Source organism: Scheffersomyces amazonensis, assembly GCF_036850825.1.
Source record: "Scheffersomyces amazonensis strain UFMG-HMD-26.3 chromosome Unknown RJT21scaffold_3, whole genome shotgun sequence".
Taxonomy (NCBI): Eukaryota; Fungi; Ascomycota; class Pichiomycetes; order Serinales; family Debaryomycetaceae; genus Scheffersomyces; species Scheffersomyces amazonensis.
Window position 1 is genome coordinate 173,299 of NW_027042743.1, and position 13,867 is coordinate 187,165.

The 13,867-nt window shown below is 30.9% G+C and overlaps 6 protein-coding genes across 6 annotated transcripts; 4 read left to right on the plus strand and 2 right to left on the minus strand. All coding sequences in view use genetic code 12, as the record gives it.

Annotated features, from left to right (window-relative positions):
- Positions 1 to 31: 31 nt before the first annotated feature.
- Positions 32 to 2,284, plus strand: RJT21DRAFT_130290 (Imp2'p; the record flags this gene model as incomplete). Its single annotated transcript, XM_064883000.1, has 2 exons — positions 32 to 38; positions 753 to 2,284. The coding sequence occupies 2 exons, from the start codon at positions 32 to 34 to the stop codon at positions 2,282 to 2,284; spliced, it is 1,539 nt and encodes a 512-aa protein (XP_064738198.1).
- Positions 2,285 to 2,547: 263 nt separating this feature from the next.
- On the minus strand, positions 2,548 to 5,959 carry NOP1 (rRNA methyltransferase; the record flags this gene model as incomplete). The annotated part of the gene is made up of 4 exons (XM_064885424.1): positions 2,548 to 3,083; positions 3,264 to 3,632; positions 3,816 to 4,175; positions 5,008 to 5,959. 4 exons carry the CDS (start codon positions 5,957 to 5,959, stop codon positions 2,548 to 2,550), a joined length of 2,217 nt encoding a protein of 738 aa, XP_064738199.1.
- A 688-nt stretch (positions 5,960 to 6,647) lies between these two features.
- Positions 6,648 to 8,023, plus strand: RJT21DRAFT_119904 (uncharacterized protein). The gene has a single exon (XM_064881564.1). It carries the CDS (start codon positions 6,743 to 6,745, stop codon positions 7,940 to 7,942), a length of 1,200 nt encoding a protein of 399 aa, XP_064738200.1. The 5' UTR covers positions 6,648 to 6,742; the 3' UTR covers positions 7,943 to 8,023.
- Positions 8,024 to 8,094: 71 nt separating this feature from the next.
- RJT21DRAFT_30379 (uncharacterized protein) lies at positions 8,095 to 8,817 on the plus strand. The gene is made up of 2 exons (XM_064884083.1): positions 8,095 to 8,149; positions 8,215 to 8,817. The coding sequence occupies exons 1-2, from the start codon at positions 8,147 to 8,149 to the stop codon at positions 8,656 to 8,658; spliced, it is 447 nt and encodes a 148-aa protein (XP_064738201.1). The 5' UTR covers positions 8,095 to 8,146; the 3' UTR covers positions 8,659 to 8,817.
- Positions 8,818 to 11,628, plus strand: RJT21DRAFT_30380 (uncharacterized protein). The gene has a single exon (XM_064884084.1). It carries the CDS (start codon positions 8,977 to 8,979, stop codon positions 11,545 to 11,547), a length of 2,571 nt encoding a protein of 856 aa, XP_064738202.1. The 5' UTR covers positions 8,818 to 8,976; the 3' UTR covers positions 11,548 to 11,628.
- Positions 11,629 to 11,643: 15 nt separating this feature from the next.
- Positions 11,644 to 13,338, minus strand: RJT21DRAFT_119907 (uncharacterized protein). The gene has a single exon (XM_064881565.1). It carries the CDS (start codon positions 13,017 to 13,019, stop codon positions 12,132 to 12,134), a length of 888 nt encoding a protein of 295 aa, XP_064738203.1. The 5' UTR covers positions 13,020 to 13,338; the 3' UTR covers positions 11,644 to 12,131.
- Between the last annotated feature and the right edge of the window lie 529 nt (positions 13,339 to 13,867).

A 13,867-nucleotide genomic window follows, 5' to 3' on the forward strand; every position in this document is an offset into this window, starting at 1 on the left:
AGATATAAATAGTCACTTCTATACATAGAAAATGCCAAGTAAATTGAATAACGTGACCACGGGAGTGTCTGTAGGTACTAATTTAGATCCGAGTCGTATAACGTATTTTCAGGTGCCAGAGTATATATATCAAATCAGATAATTTTATTTGTATTCTATGAAATTTATTACTTGTCGGAAGTGTTTGGTAATCCTATAGATCAACAACTAGTAAACAAAAGACTTTTAGCTTACGAGAGAGTAACTTCTACATAAGTATTTTGTACAGATCAATTGATTGAATTAACTTAGTCAGTTCATACCACACCTATTAGCTCATCCCGTTGATTGGATTCAAAATTTTCAATTCTATACAAATACTTATTAATAACTTGTTGTATATACTAGCAATTTTTACACTGCCCCATACTGCGACATTTTAACTGGTGTTTGCCATCAGTGTCACATTTACAGACTCCCAACTTTGAATAATTATTATTCACTACTAACCATTCTTACATAGCCTCCATTGACATATTTCTATTCCCATTAATATTTTTAAATTACTTCCCCTAGATAATCACGTACCTTAAGTCAGCCTTCCTTATCTTTTTATTATCAAAGCTAAAGCCTCACTGATTTGTTCTTTTTATTTTTGTCTGGCTGTTCGTCTGCATATTATATACAGTCCTCCATTCGGTTTATTTCACCACCCCCTCAAACCAAAAAGAATAAATTGAAAATGCTATTATCGACACCTGTTGGACTTTCAGCAAAACAAGCATCTTTACAAGCAGAAAGACAGAATATTATTAATATGTCTAGAGGTAGATCGTTATCTCCATCGGCGTCGGGAGCCAATAATGCCAATAGTCGTTCATCATCAGTATCTAATGAAGAATATAATAAAGAACTTAAATGGTCTATCACTAATCATGATCCACTGGAACGACTAATTAAATATTCTGATGTAAATAATAATAATAATAATAATAGCAGTAATAATAATAATAATCCCAATTCAATTTCTATTACTAATGAAAATGATTGGGAAAATGAAGTAAGTGATGAAGAACATATTAGTGATGATGATGCTAATGAAAAATTTCAATATGATGATACAGGAAATATTCTCCCAAATTATGCATGTCAAGATGAAATGATTAATGAAATTAGTTCAATTTTAGAAAATTCAAATCTAAGTGATCAACTGACAATTAAAAAATTAGAACAATTAACTGCTAGTGAACGAGCATTTGCTAATGCTAAAAATATTGGTGGTAAAATTGATAAAGAAGCTCTTGATAAATTAGCTAGTGATAAACAAAAATTAACTGGTTTAGAAACTCTTGATTTAAAAAGATCTGATCAAGATGCTAATGCTAGAAGACAAAAATTAGAGAATTATCAAGCTTATAGGAGAAAAATTATTGATCAAGAAAATGGAATTAATTCTAATCCTTCAAGTCCTCCACCAACTAATGCAACTTTAAATACTCCAACTTCAGATACTATTACTACTGATAAAGAAATTCCTCCAGTCCCAGCCATTGTAACAACTGATGCAACTGGTGAACCTGTAACTAATGAAGATGATGAAGATTTCTTAATTCCTTATACTTCTGCTGTAGAAGATAAACTTGATAGTGAATTTGCTTCAAAATTAAATGAAACTATTATTGAAGGAGAAATTGATAGTAATAAATCTCAATCAAGAGTTATTCAAACTATAACTAGAGGTAATTTTTTTCAATTAATAAATCCTAAAATAAAACCAAAGATGTTTTTAGTATGTATGGATTTTTCACCAGAATCTATATTTGCTTTAGAATGGTGTCTTGGTACAGTACTTGTTGATGGATCTGTTTTATTTATTGTTTATGTTATTGAAGAAAATGATAGTAATCATAATTTAAAGGGTAATACTAATAATGAAAATACTAGAGAACAATATCGTTTAAATATGTTAAACAAAGCTAAACAACAAGTATTAAATCTATTAAAATTAACTAAATTACAAATTCATATTGTTATTGAAATTATTCATCATCCAATTCCAAGACATTTAATTTTAGAATTTATTGATAATTTACAACCAACATTAGTTGTAGTAGGTTCAAAAGGTCAATCTGCAATTAAGGGAGTTTTATTAGGTTCATTATCTAATTATTTAGTAACTAAACTGTCAGTACCTGTAATGGTTGTAAGAGAAAAATTAAAGAAGATTAATAGATTTAAATCAGGATCTTCAGTATTCTCAAATAATATCAAACCATTAACATTATCGGAAGCTAGAATTGATTAATTTAATGATACATTTTAATTTTAATTTTAATTTTAATTTAACATTTTTTAGTTTAATTATTTTATTTATTTTATTTATTTTGCTCTTCATATATGTACACTTATGAATACTGTAATAAACGAGCCATATTGACAATGTCTATTAAATGATATTTAAACAAACATAGAAGTGAAGAAATAAAGAAAGAAAACTAAACAAAATGAATAACATAACCCATTAACCAAAATATATAAATACCTATAATCAAAGAATATTGTAATATGTTAATAATACAATTCAGTAAAACTCTTGGGAGTTAATTTTTTACTAGTACACTCAGGACCAGGACAAGAATGAGGAGCATATAATTGAGGATTCATAATTGTAAATCCAGATGGAGTAGTCTTAGTCTTTCTTGGTCTATTACCAATATTTTTAACACATCGACCACAAAATACATGACCACATTTTGCAACAAATATTCGTTTAGATAAATCAATATCAACTTTTGATCGACGAATCATACAAAACCATGGAGCATTAACTCGATATTGTTTAGCATATTTTTCAAAATTTTCATTATATCGAATATCCGGCTGAAAATCTTCAGGAATTCCTTCACCTAATATAATTCCACATACTTCACAACATAAATGAGAATCTTTAACAATATCATTTACATATCCAGAACCTTCTTCTTTAACAAGTTTTTTCTTTTCTTCTAATATTCGTTTATTAAAATTAGTTTCAGTTTGTATTCTTTGATTTAAATCATTTTCATTATCTCGTTCAATTCTTTGCATTATTGCATTCTCATTTTCTTCCATATTATCAAACATAAGATTATTTATGGCTAAATTATGTAGTTCACGTAAATGGGTTATGGCTTGAGTGAAATTTAATCCATTACCAAAAAAGTTTCCCATCCCTCTTCTCCTTCTAGAATTACTACGAAGAACGGGACGTCGGAATGGTCCATTATTACCACCTCCTCCTCCACCTATTATAGTATCATTAATAGCAAATGTTACTCGGGAATTAGGATTGTTTTGATCCGGTAGTACCTGATCATCAGTAGTAAATCTTACTCTATGCATGGTGTTATGATTATAATTATGATTATGATTATGATTATGATTATGATTATGATTATGATTATGATTATGATTATGGTTATGATTATGATTATGGTTATGATTATGATTATGGTTATGACTATGGTTATTTCTGGTACTGGTGGTTGTAGGAGTTAATGGTCTACCATTACCAGTAACATTGTCTTGGGTATTATTTATATTATCAATATAATTATTATTAATTCCTTCATCATATTGGTATGATCTTGAAAATGGCATGGGTAAATAGCCTACTATTTGAGCCAAGCTATTATCCCAAGATTCCATTGATGGCATTTGGGGTAATCCCATTCCAAGAGGAGGTGATGGAGATTGTAATGGTCTGAAATTAGTGATTTCAATTTCATCGTCTTCTTCTATTCCTTCCTCTTCTAAAGTAGGATTTCTTCTAGTTCCCAGTAAAGTTTCAGGATGACTATGGCTTGTTACTATGGGTATGGATATATTGAAAGGTACGGTACTATGGTGATTAGACCCTGTGATTTGGATATCATCATCTTCATCATCTTCATGGTCTGTTACAATAATATCATTATGATTAGTAGTATCATTAATTTCATTAATAGTAGGTTCTTCTTCATCATCAATATCAACAATCAGATGGTTACGACTATGTGATGGTCGACGGATTTCCATAACTTCTAAATCATCATCAGATGAGATTTCAATAATATCTTCATCATTATCAGTGGCAATCACTTCTTCATGATTATGATTAGTATGATCATCTACTTGACTAACTAACGCTTTAGATCTCGAACCTTCCAGTCGGGGATCTGACAGTAGTCGTTTAGATTCCATTATTTATGCCTTTAGTTTATTCACTTTAAATTAATATTAATACTCAAATAGGGTATATGATGTAGTTTTCTAATTTCCTAATTTCCCAATTTCCGTTATATTTGTACCACTAAATCACTCTATGTGAGGTCCGGGAATGCACTTATTTCAATACTTATGATGATATTTCTTAATTTTTTACTTTATAAATATCACCTATCCACTTCGGCCACCTCTACTAAGTTATTTGCTATTGAGCAATTGTGATATATTTAATAGTAATGCGGACGTGGGGGTTCTATTTACTCTTTTGGTAACTGCTTGACTACTCTCGTAATCCATGTTTTTCTTTTTTTTTGGTCCTCTCGAGTCCTGCATGCAGCCTGAGGATATTATTACCAAACTCTTCTGTCAATTTATATTAAGTGCATGACTTGCCTAATTGGGAAGTGTAATATTACCGCCATAACCACACTAAGTAACACTCGGTATTACACTCGATATTAAACAATGATGAACACGATATAAATGTATTTAATAATTAATATACAAAACTGGAATGGTTAATACTGTCTTTAGTAATAACAAGTCCAAAAGGCTATAAACTAGAGCTTTATAAAAACCGGACTATACCCTTGAAATAAAAAACAATAATATGCATAAATTAGGACAAGAGATAAAAGTTATCTCTAACCCATTTTCTTTTTCTTTTCTCTTCTCTTCTCTTTTCTTCTCTTTTCTTCTTTTCTTTCATTTGACTATTTCATGACAATTCTATGATGACAATAGTATTAATGGTATACTATTAAATTTATTTCTTTAATCCACTTCTAATGTAACGACCAACAACAATACAATGATCTCTTTCATAAGGTTCTAAAGTTAATTGTTCTAATGGTTTAATTCTTTCTTCTCTTAATTTTTGAACTTCTCTGGCAAAAACAGTTTCAGCATCAACAGTAGAATCAATACAGTTGGCCTTAATAGAAATAACAACGGTACCTTGATCCTTTAAGAATAAATGAGAGTTCAATGCAATAATACGAGCTTGATCTGGTTGAGCAACATCGGCAAAGACAGCATCAACCATACCAATTAACATTCTATACTTTTGAGGATGACGAGCATCTTCAATAATTGGAATAACATTAGGTCTCTTTTTAGCCATACCAATTAATTCTCTACCTGGTCTGTGAGAGAATTCAACAGCATAAACCATACCTTCTGGTCCAACAACATCAGAAACGTGAGAAACAGAAGTACCGGAGGCAGCACCTAAGTATAAAACTTTTTTACCTGGAGCAATACCTAATTCATCAATACCACCCATAATACCAGCAGCCAATTTAGATCTGAAAGGATTCCAAACACGGTATTCAATCTTGGTTGGAGCAGCACCTTCTTCCTTAGCTGGTTCTTCAACAGAAACTCTCTTTTCACCATAGACTGATTCACCTGGAGCGATGTTTCTAGTAACTAATAAATCTTCTTTACCTCTGGCAATGAAAACACCAGCATGTCTATGTGGTTCAATGACAACTTTAGCACCTCCTCTGGCACCACCTCTGGCACCACCACGACCACCTCTGGCACCTCCTCTAGCACCACCTCTGGCACCACCACGACCACCAAATCCACCTCTGGCACCACCTCTAGCACCACCACGGCCACCTCTAGCACCACCAAATCCACCTCTGGAAGCACCACCGAAACCACCTCTTGAACCACCACGGCCACCTCTTGCTGGACCGCCTCTACCTCTTGGAGCACCGAAAGCCATTATGTATTGTATCTATTTATATAAGAATTAAGTCTAACGGTTATGAAAAATCTTAGTTTCCTAATAGTAATTTGTGCAAGTAGTACTTTTTAACTAAGAAGGAAAATTTTTTTAGTAATTCGATACTTCGATGGAAGGCGGGTAAGCTTAAGATTATGTAATAAATATGCCTTTAAGTATGGTGTGCTTATATAATCGTGCGTTTATTTAAAACTGTCAAATTTGAATCTTTTGCAACCAATTGAACAGAAACTTTATATGGTAGAATATATTTTGAATTGTATAGACATATAAACCGAACTTTTATATTATATAATGATAAATCTTCTAATTAATAAATTTTGTGTGTGAATATCTAATTAGATTCAAAGTCATTAATTTGTTAAGTTACGGCTTTAGGAAGCCATAAGTTCACTTTTAATCCTTTAAATTTCATGTTTGTTAATATAATTGTATTTATGTGGTATAATTACATATAATAAACCATTTATAGAATGACCGATAGAAAATTGGTGGTATATTACTAACATGAAGTTGACTTCTCCAGATTTGGTACGATGACCATCATGCGGCTCAAATCAATCACGTTTATAGTCATGTGATCATTTCTGGCGCGAAAAGTCGTTTGAATGAATGTGGAGGAGACAAAATACACAAAATTACCTATTTGAGCCTTGTAAGGACTAGGCTAAAACGGTATAAAATTCAACGGCAATGTTGAAGAATTTTGAAGATACTTATATTAAGCTATTTGATTTACTTTGATTATAGGTACTATTAAATATGGCCAGTTCATATTTATTTCTCATTGTCATTGGTACCTTAGTTACTGGGGCAGCTAATTCATTATTCACTAAATATCAAGATAATCAATGTGTTAGAAATTGTTCTAATCCCGATGTCTCCACTCATAAAAACTTTGAGCAGCCGGGAATACAAACGTTTCAAATGTTTGTAGGGGAATTTGCTATGATATTTGTTTATTATTTAATTTATAAGTCTAAATATGGTATCCAATCCCGAAATGAAGGTTATACCCAAATTGGTGGAGAACAAAATTCTGATGAAGCTCAACAAGAACAAAGTAAATCTAGCAAAATATCTGTATTTGAAAATTGGAAGCTTGTCATTCCTGCTGCTTGTGATTTATTTTGTACTACCTTATTAAATATTGGACTTGTATATACTCCAGTTTCAATTTATCAAATGACTAGAGGATCTGTGGTATTATTTGTAGCAATGTTATCAGTATTATTCTTAAACAGAAAAATCACTAAATTAGAATGGGTATCATTATTCTTTGTTTCATTGGGTGTTGCTCTTGTCGGGTTAAGTGGTTCTAAAAATGCAGAATCTCTGTCTACTACTGATGGGGTTAGCCTTTCTGGATTAGTTATTTTGGGGATTTCATTAATTGTAGTAGGTGAATTATTACAAGCCTTCCAATTTGTTATTGAAGAACATATTTTAGATAAACATCCTATTGTACCATTACAAATTGTTTATTCTGAAGGTTTCTTTGGTTGTGCTATCTTACTTGTTGGTATGATAATTCTTAGTATAATTGTTGGAGCAATTCAAAGTCCTGAACAATTTGAAGAATCACCTTTTAATCTTGTTGAAGCAGTATCTCAAGTTGTTCATTCTAAACAAGTATTCTTATCATCCATTTGTATTATGATTTCAATTGCTATTTTTAATTATTGTGGTATAACTTTAACTCATGAGTTATCCGCTACTGCAAGATCAACTATAGATACTTGTAGAACATTACTTGTCTGGATTTTAGCTATTTTAATGGGCTGGGAACAATTCCATCTTTTGCAATTTTTCGGTTTCGCAGTCTTAGTATTTGGTACTTTATGTTTCAATGGTATCTTAACACCAGAAAATTGGCCATTTATACCTCAATGGTTAAAGGAAGATACTAATCCAGAAGGTCGTTTAATTGACGTTGTTGATGAACAAATCGAAAGAATGTAATAATAATAATAATAATAATATGTATATATCAATATATAAATATATAGATTTTGATTTAATAGCCTAAGACATATTGGGTGTGGTGTCCTGCATATGCGACAATGAACAAAAATAGTTACTAGTTAAAAATTAATTGCCACTGATTAGCTTTGAAGAAAACATTAACTAGTGGATAGTAAAAACAATATATAAATAATTATAACAATGGTATGTATAATGAGTTAATTGGATAGATATATTAGTGGTAGAACCATTACTAACAAATAGTATAGTCATTAAGATTAATTCCAGATAATAATCAAGTATCATCTATTAGTACAACTACATTTGGAGAAGCCGCAGCTTCAGCACCAGGATTACAAGATATATTAAAAACAGGAGAAGGACCATTAAATTTAGCATCTAAAGTAAATAATCGTCATCCATTAGAAGGTAGAATAAGTAATTGGGAACAAACACAATATGAAACTAGACTTGAAACTTATAGAAGAGTATTTGGAGCTGGAGAACCTATAAAGAGAACTATGGAATTACAAATAATTGAATCGACTGATTTTAAACCAAGTTTATTAGGAGGATCTGATCCTTTACATAAAGATATACTTTTAAATAGAGATTCAAGTGTTACATGGGAAGATATATATAAGGGAGGATTTGAAAGTGGGAATAATGTTAAAGATTTCCACTCAGAATTAGAAAATAAGGTTGGTATTTAGACCAGAACTGATTGAATTTCCCCTAAGTAGAAATACATACATATAACATACATATAATACAATATTCAATTCAGGTTATCAGTAACACCTCTCTCTCTCTCCCCTTAACTTGCACAAAGCTAAAGCATTCCTCACTATTTCGTCGTTATTTTACTGACGTGTGCGACTGAGCAAAGTGATCGAAGGGAAGGGAAAAATTTTTATTTTTCACTTGGAATCAGGTTAACCATAGTTAACTTTTAGTACGCTAATAGTCTTCCAATAAAATATATTTATATAGAAGAGTATATAACTAAGCATTAAAATCCCTTGCCATATATGTCAACCATGTTTTCCAAGACTCGTAAACCACTTGAACCATCTACAAATGGAAATAACCTTGAAGAACCACTTTCTAATAGTAGTATTCTTCATAGTAGTAATGGATTAACTACTACTACTACTACATCAACAACAACTACAACAACAATTCCACCAAATAAAGGTGGGAAACGTTATAGTATGAATGAAGTATTCCAAGTTTGGTATGATAAAAAGGATCAAATTCTTGAACCATCAATGGAATTACCTGTACAACAGAATGAAAATTATAAACTTTCAAAGCCTAACCAAATTTATCACTTGGACTTACAATCATTTGTTAGATCAAATTATAAAGAAAACGGTGAATCATATGATCAAGTAACTAATGAAATTCCTCAAGTTGTAAGTAATTCATTAGAAAATTTGAATATTAATGATGATAATGTTATATCACTGACTTTACCTGATTCAGTATCTTTGGTTGGAGGTAATCAAATTAATGCTCCACCTCCAGGTATTTCTCAACCAGTAATTAATCAGGATATACCCCTTCAATCATTAACGCCTCCCCTTCTTACTTCAGATAAGATTGAATGGTATTATATTGATCCTCATGGTACTGAACAAGGACCTTTTAATGGAGATATGATGCAAGAATGGTTAAGTGGAGGATATTTACATCTTGATTTACAAATTAGAAGAAAAGAAGATACAACTTTTAAAACTGTTCAACAATTATGTGATGGAGTCCAAAATTATGTTCAACCATTTAAAGTTCCATTACCTGATTTAACTGTTCCTCCACCTCCTGTACCAACAAATCAATTTTCTTCATTTGTTCAACAACCTCCTCCTTTCCAAAAACAACAATCTCAACTTCATCAATTCCTTGCAGGATCTTCAAGATTAAATAATTCGATTAATCCTCAATCCTCCTTATTTGGTAATGATTTTATCAATAATGATCCTTTCGGAACTGCTAGCCCTTTGAATGCTCCTGGTTCGATTGGATTCCAAAATACAACATCTACTAATCAATTCGGTCTTGACACTTTAAATCATCATGGTTTTAATAATCCGTTACAATCCATGCCTTCATTATTACAACATCAAATTCAACAACAAAATAGTCAACCAACCTTATCAAGAAATAATAGTGGATGGGCAGCAGGTTTAGATACTTCTGGAGGATTTGGTAATAGTAATCCTTCAACACCAGTAAGTAATACTTTACCTCAAATTTCTCAACCTGCTCCAATCTCTCCTTGGTTATCTGGTATTCAATCTCTGTCTCGTGTTAGTTCTCCATTTGTTTCATCATCCAATATTAATGCCGCAGTTGAAGTTCAAAATCAAATCCCAAATAATGATGATCATGTTTTAGATGAAATTCATACTTCAGTAGTAACTGGTATTTTGAATGAAGGTGAAGAAGATCATTTTGGTGCTAATTCTGCTCCTGCTGTTGAAACTGCCCCTGTAGCACAAGTTGAAGTTCAACAACCAGCAGTAGTTTCAAATGAACCTGAACAAAAGCAAGATTCTGAACCTCAACCTGTAGCTGAACAAGTTGAAGAAGCCACTAGGTATGAATTAAAGGGGGCTCCAGTTAAGAAGCAAGGATCAGAAAAGGAAAGATCTACACCAAAGGAAGTTATTGTAGGAGATGCTTCAAAAAATACTACTGCTGCTCCTGCTCCCCGTCCTGAATTAGCTCCATGGGCTGCTAAGAAAGATAATTCCAAACCAAGCTTAACTTTAAAGGAAATTCAAAGTATTGAAGCAGAAAGATCAGAAAAGCAAAAAGCTCAACAAAAACTAGAACAACAAGTTGCTGCTGCAAAAGCTTGGGCTGCTCTTGATGAACAAGTTGTTGAAAAAGTTACTACTGCTTTACCAAAGACTTCAAGTTGGGCTAGTGCTACTACTGGTAATTCACCAGTTGTAACTAAAAAGACATTAGCAGAAATTCAAAAGGAAGAAGCAGAAGCTGCTGCTGCATCTAAATTAGCTAATCGTTCTTCTGTTCAAAAGAATTCTTTTGCTAGTGCTATTTCTTCAACTCCAATTAAAGAAGATACAGGAGTATGGACTACAGTTGCATCCAAAAGAACTGTTGTTAAAAAGCCAGTTCAACAGACTATTACTAATTCAGCTGCTGCTTCAAAGGCTAGTCCTCAATTATTACGTTCTGTTTCAGCCACTAGACCTGTTACTAATTCAGTCAATGATGTAGCATTAAAAGAAGAATTTTTAATTTGGGCTAGATCACAAATGACTAATTTATATCCTACAGTTTCTAAAGATGATTTATTAGATATCTTTGTTACTTTACCAACTTCAAGTTCAGATTCTTCTCAATTAATTGCCGATACAATTTATAGTTCATCGGCAACTATGGATGGTAGAAGATTTGCTCAAGAATTCTTAAAGAGAAGACAAAAGGTTGATCAACAAGTTAGTAATGATGAAGACTCTTGGTCAGCTGCCATTATTTCATCAGCTGATAAAGTTTCTACTGTTGATGAAGATGGTTGGAGCACTACCGTGAAATCTAAGAAGAAGAGTAACTCTAAAAAGTTTTAATTACATAGTTAAATAGTTAAATTATATAAGCAGCACCGGAATAAAAAAAGGTCTTGATCAAAAAAAAAAATAATAATAAAGCCTTGTAGTTTCTCGTCTCTGATACTAACAAATACCGACTAGTTGCTTATACGTCGCACTACTTTACCTATACGACGTATACTTTACATATACGACGTATACTTATATTACCGTATACTTATATTACTATATATATACGTATACTTATAGTTAGTTTTCATCATACAGTATGGGTGTACCTTGTTTCTTTAAGAGCTTTTTCCAATTAGTTATACTTGTTGTATTACTAGCCATCGGTATACAAGTATGGACAGAAGTTAAACAGTTATCATTACGTGATCATATCCCATTATGGAAAGCGTTTTTACATCAACTTACTTATAAAGTTAATAGACTAATTAATTGATATATAACCAATTGAAAGAATTAAAGAATATTTTATTTTTGTTAAAAACCTATAACCAGAGTGAAAGAAAGAAAGAAAGAAGAAAAAGAAAGAAAGAAAGAATACTACTTACAATAACTAATAATACAGAGAATTAATGAAATGAACTAGTGAAATTTTAAATTGTTAAGGAATCAATTGGTATATCATAATCGATATTATTAAGGATTTCACTAATAACATCAATGTTTTCTTTAGGAATCATAATCATACCAGATCTTGCCATTGAAAAATAATTCATCTCAATAGTAGAATCATTATACTTTTTAAGTCCATTAATTAATTTACTGGCAACCCCTGCCACAATCCCAGTTGAATCCAATGGTAATTTAGAAAAATCAATTGTTATTGGAATAATTATATCTTGAGTTGATCCAATTATATTTTTAGAATCAAATCCCATACTTAATCTCTTTTTTGAAGATTTAGGTAAAATTAATGAAACTTCATTTATAGAAGTTCTAGTGATAGCATAATAATCAGGTATAGAATTAAAACTAGATAATATCTTGGCAGTTTTTAATATTGTATTATTAACTTCTCCTGCTCTTGCTCCTGTTAATAATAATTTAACATTTCTATTAACTATAGGTTTAATATTAGAATCTTTAAATAATTTAAAAGTCTTATTTTCAAATCGTTGAGATCCTAATTCTTTATCTTCATCAGAATCATTTAACATTGACGGATCTATAAGATCATTAGGTGTCATTATATAACTATTGGAAATATCGGAAAATTCAAAATTCTTTTTAGTAAGAATACTAATAACTTTTTCTTTAAAAATATAAGGTATTAAAACAATATCACTAAAATGACTTGATAAAAAGAATAATGATATATTATTTTCTGATAATGGTTTAGTCAATTCAAGAATTCTTAAACTATTATCAAAACTTCCATCACTATCAACTTGTAAACTTAAGAAATTTTGGTCTATAACTTTGACATCATCATAATTTAATTCTTGGCAGATCTTTATAGGATTTTTGAAATAAGTTTTCATGACTGATGTTGAACAAATAAGGGTACACTCTAAAGGTGTTAAGGCGATATGGAAAAAATAATTAAAATCATCATTATTATTATCATCTGAATCGATTATATCTAATGATTGATCATTATTGTTTCCTGAAACATTTGATGTTAGATTATCATAAGAATCATTTGATTTTACTTTACTTGAATTATCAACTGAACCTCTTGGATTACTACTTACTTTACTGATACTTGGATCTTCAGAAGTAGAACTTATGGATTCATTTCTATTATGAGTAATATTACTTGAAATTTCATCAGTCTCTTCTTCTTCATCTTCATCATCTTCATCTTCATCATCCAGAGATTCTTCCAAATCACTCTTACTTGAGTTTAATTCAGTATTATATCCACTTGAACTTTTAGATGATTCCTTATATAGTAATTGAAGTATTGAACTTACAAACAACCAATACTTATCTCTTGGAATCGATAATATCGATAGTTTTGTAGGATTTAAATGAACTTGAGTGTTCATTATTGTATAAGGATTTTTATATATCTATTGTCTGATTTGATCTAATTTTTATTAACTTAATATTTTAGAATTTAAGGATTTAGTTTATCATTTATAATAATTAAAACTTAATATCAGTACACTTTTTGTGAGGCTCTAAAGTACTTGAGTCACACACTTATCTCTAAAAAGGGATAGATTATTAAACAACTATAGTTATAATTAGGATCACAGCAATTCGGGTATTAACTCCAATATAAAACTCTTGATCTATCTACAATACTGATTTGAACAAACCATCAATAACTACAATGAAAACTTTTCAAAGTATTAATAGTATGGCTCCTATTGTTCCCACA